Source organism: Girardinichthys multiradiatus, chromosome 6 (genome assembly GCF_021462225.1).
Source record: "Girardinichthys multiradiatus isolate DD_20200921_A chromosome 6, DD_fGirMul_XY1, whole genome shotgun sequence".
Classification (NCBI taxonomy): Eukaryota; Metazoa; Chordata; class Actinopteri; order Cyprinodontiformes; family Goodeidae; genus Girardinichthys; species Girardinichthys multiradiatus.
The window spans coordinates 4,737,447-4,739,080 of NC_061799.1; the positions used below are offsets into that span (position 1 = coordinate 4,737,447).

The following is a 1,634-nucleotide window of genomic DNA, read 5'->3' on the forward strand; positions in this document are numbered from 1 at the left end:
TTCCTTGAATAAGTTAAAACCCTGCCAGCCTCACTTGTCATAACCTTTAGACGTTTGTTGCCTCTGCCGACCAACTATCTGCAAATAATGGCTGCTGCTAAGTCGCTGCCCTGTCTGCTGGTGGTGCTGCTGGCTGCAGTGTATCTGGCTCACGCACAGGACAGGATTAAGATGTGTGGGCGAGAGCTGATCCGTCTGGCCGTCTCATCCTGTGGGAGCTCTCGGCTGAGGAGAAGCATCCCGGACACAGAGCTGAGCCAACAGCAGCTCACCTCTGGCTGTAAGTTCTGCCGGTTGGATTCACATTTTTTTAAACATTATCAATGAAGATTTGTTCAGTTTTCTCTTTAAATACTTGATGTTTCACCTCTGCACAGGGGACCAGGATCCCTCCACTGAAGAGACACTCCATATCACCCCACAGTCTGATGAGACCACGTCTGCTTTGGCTCCTTTCTGGCACCCCCTGACCTTTCGAATCAGACGATCTGCTGGAAAAATATCTGACACTTGCTGTGAGAAAGGATGCAGCATGAAAGAACTGATTCAGTTTTGCTAAGTACATCTATACCACTTGTCCAACAGCTGGATATAAGATTTTATTTTGCGCTGTGAAGTCCTAAGGGATCTTGGCCAAGTAACCCTGTTTTTAAGAAATCCAGTCAAATATTTCAATTCTTAATTGTTCTGTATACAAGAGACAGCAAAAGAAGAAAAAAAAAATCCTAAATGAACACAAGATTTTTGGAGAGTAATCAAATCAGATGTTGTTTATTTGTATTAGTATACCTTATTTCAGTGCAATCAGTGCAAAAGTATTGCACTGCATTAGACCTTTGATGATTACAAAGTCATGCCATGGCTGTTTTTCTACACTCATGCAACCACAATAAGGTAAAAGAAGACAAATAAAATTAATAATGAAGTAGGTGCCATCCAATCATAATCAGTGTTTTAATCTGTTTTCCTCTACTGTCGTGGGGCCTGCACTCCTTTTCTGAAACTGCTTTCCAGCTTCATGTCCAACTCACATTGTAGTCCTTATTTTCTCAGAGATGTGGCTAAATAAGGGTTTATACGGGTTTATTCAATAAATTAAAAATGTTAGGCAAGTACCTTTTAAAGATAAGGTTTTTGTTATACATACTTTTCAATAATTAACAGAAATAAAGGCTTGAAAACATCAGTCTGTGTGTAACTGATGAATATAATGTTTCACTTATATTGACTGGGCTACTGAAATAAATGAATTATTCAACAATATTTATTGAGTATAACTGTAAATTTCAGTTTCAAGTAGCTTGTTTAATGTAAAGATCCCAATTATCTTCTGTCTGACCTGATCAGTGTGGAGGAGTTTTGGCCCACTCTCTTATATAATATTCAGTTAATGGAGATTTGAGGAAAGAAACTTATTTGTGACTCCAAACGTGCAGAGTATGGAAGCAAATCGTTACCATATTTCAAATGAAAAAGCATTTTCAGAAATGCTTTTTCATTTTAAGAATGTGGCTGCATTGTTTGATTCATAAATGAAATTAGTAATCAATAATCCTATTTGCATTTTAATTTTCTTCTTCTTTCATTCACTGCTCATTCTTTCACTTAATTAAAAAGAAAAAGACATTTGAGAT

The 1,634-nt window shown here is 37.7% G+C and overlaps 1 protein-coding gene across 1 annotated transcript; it reads left to right on the forward strand.

The window, feature by feature from the left end:
- insl3 (insulin-like 3 (Leydig cell)) lies at positions 1-1,186 on the forward strand. Its single transcript, XM_047369031.1, has 2 exons — positions 1-280; positions 378-1,186. The coding sequence occupies exons 1-2, from the start codon at positions 88-90 to the stop codon at positions 557-559; spliced, it is 375 nt and encodes a 124-aa protein (XP_047224987.1). The 5' UTR covers positions 1-87; the 3' UTR covers positions 560-1,186.
- The last annotated feature ends 448 nt before the right edge of the window (positions 1,187-1,634 follow it).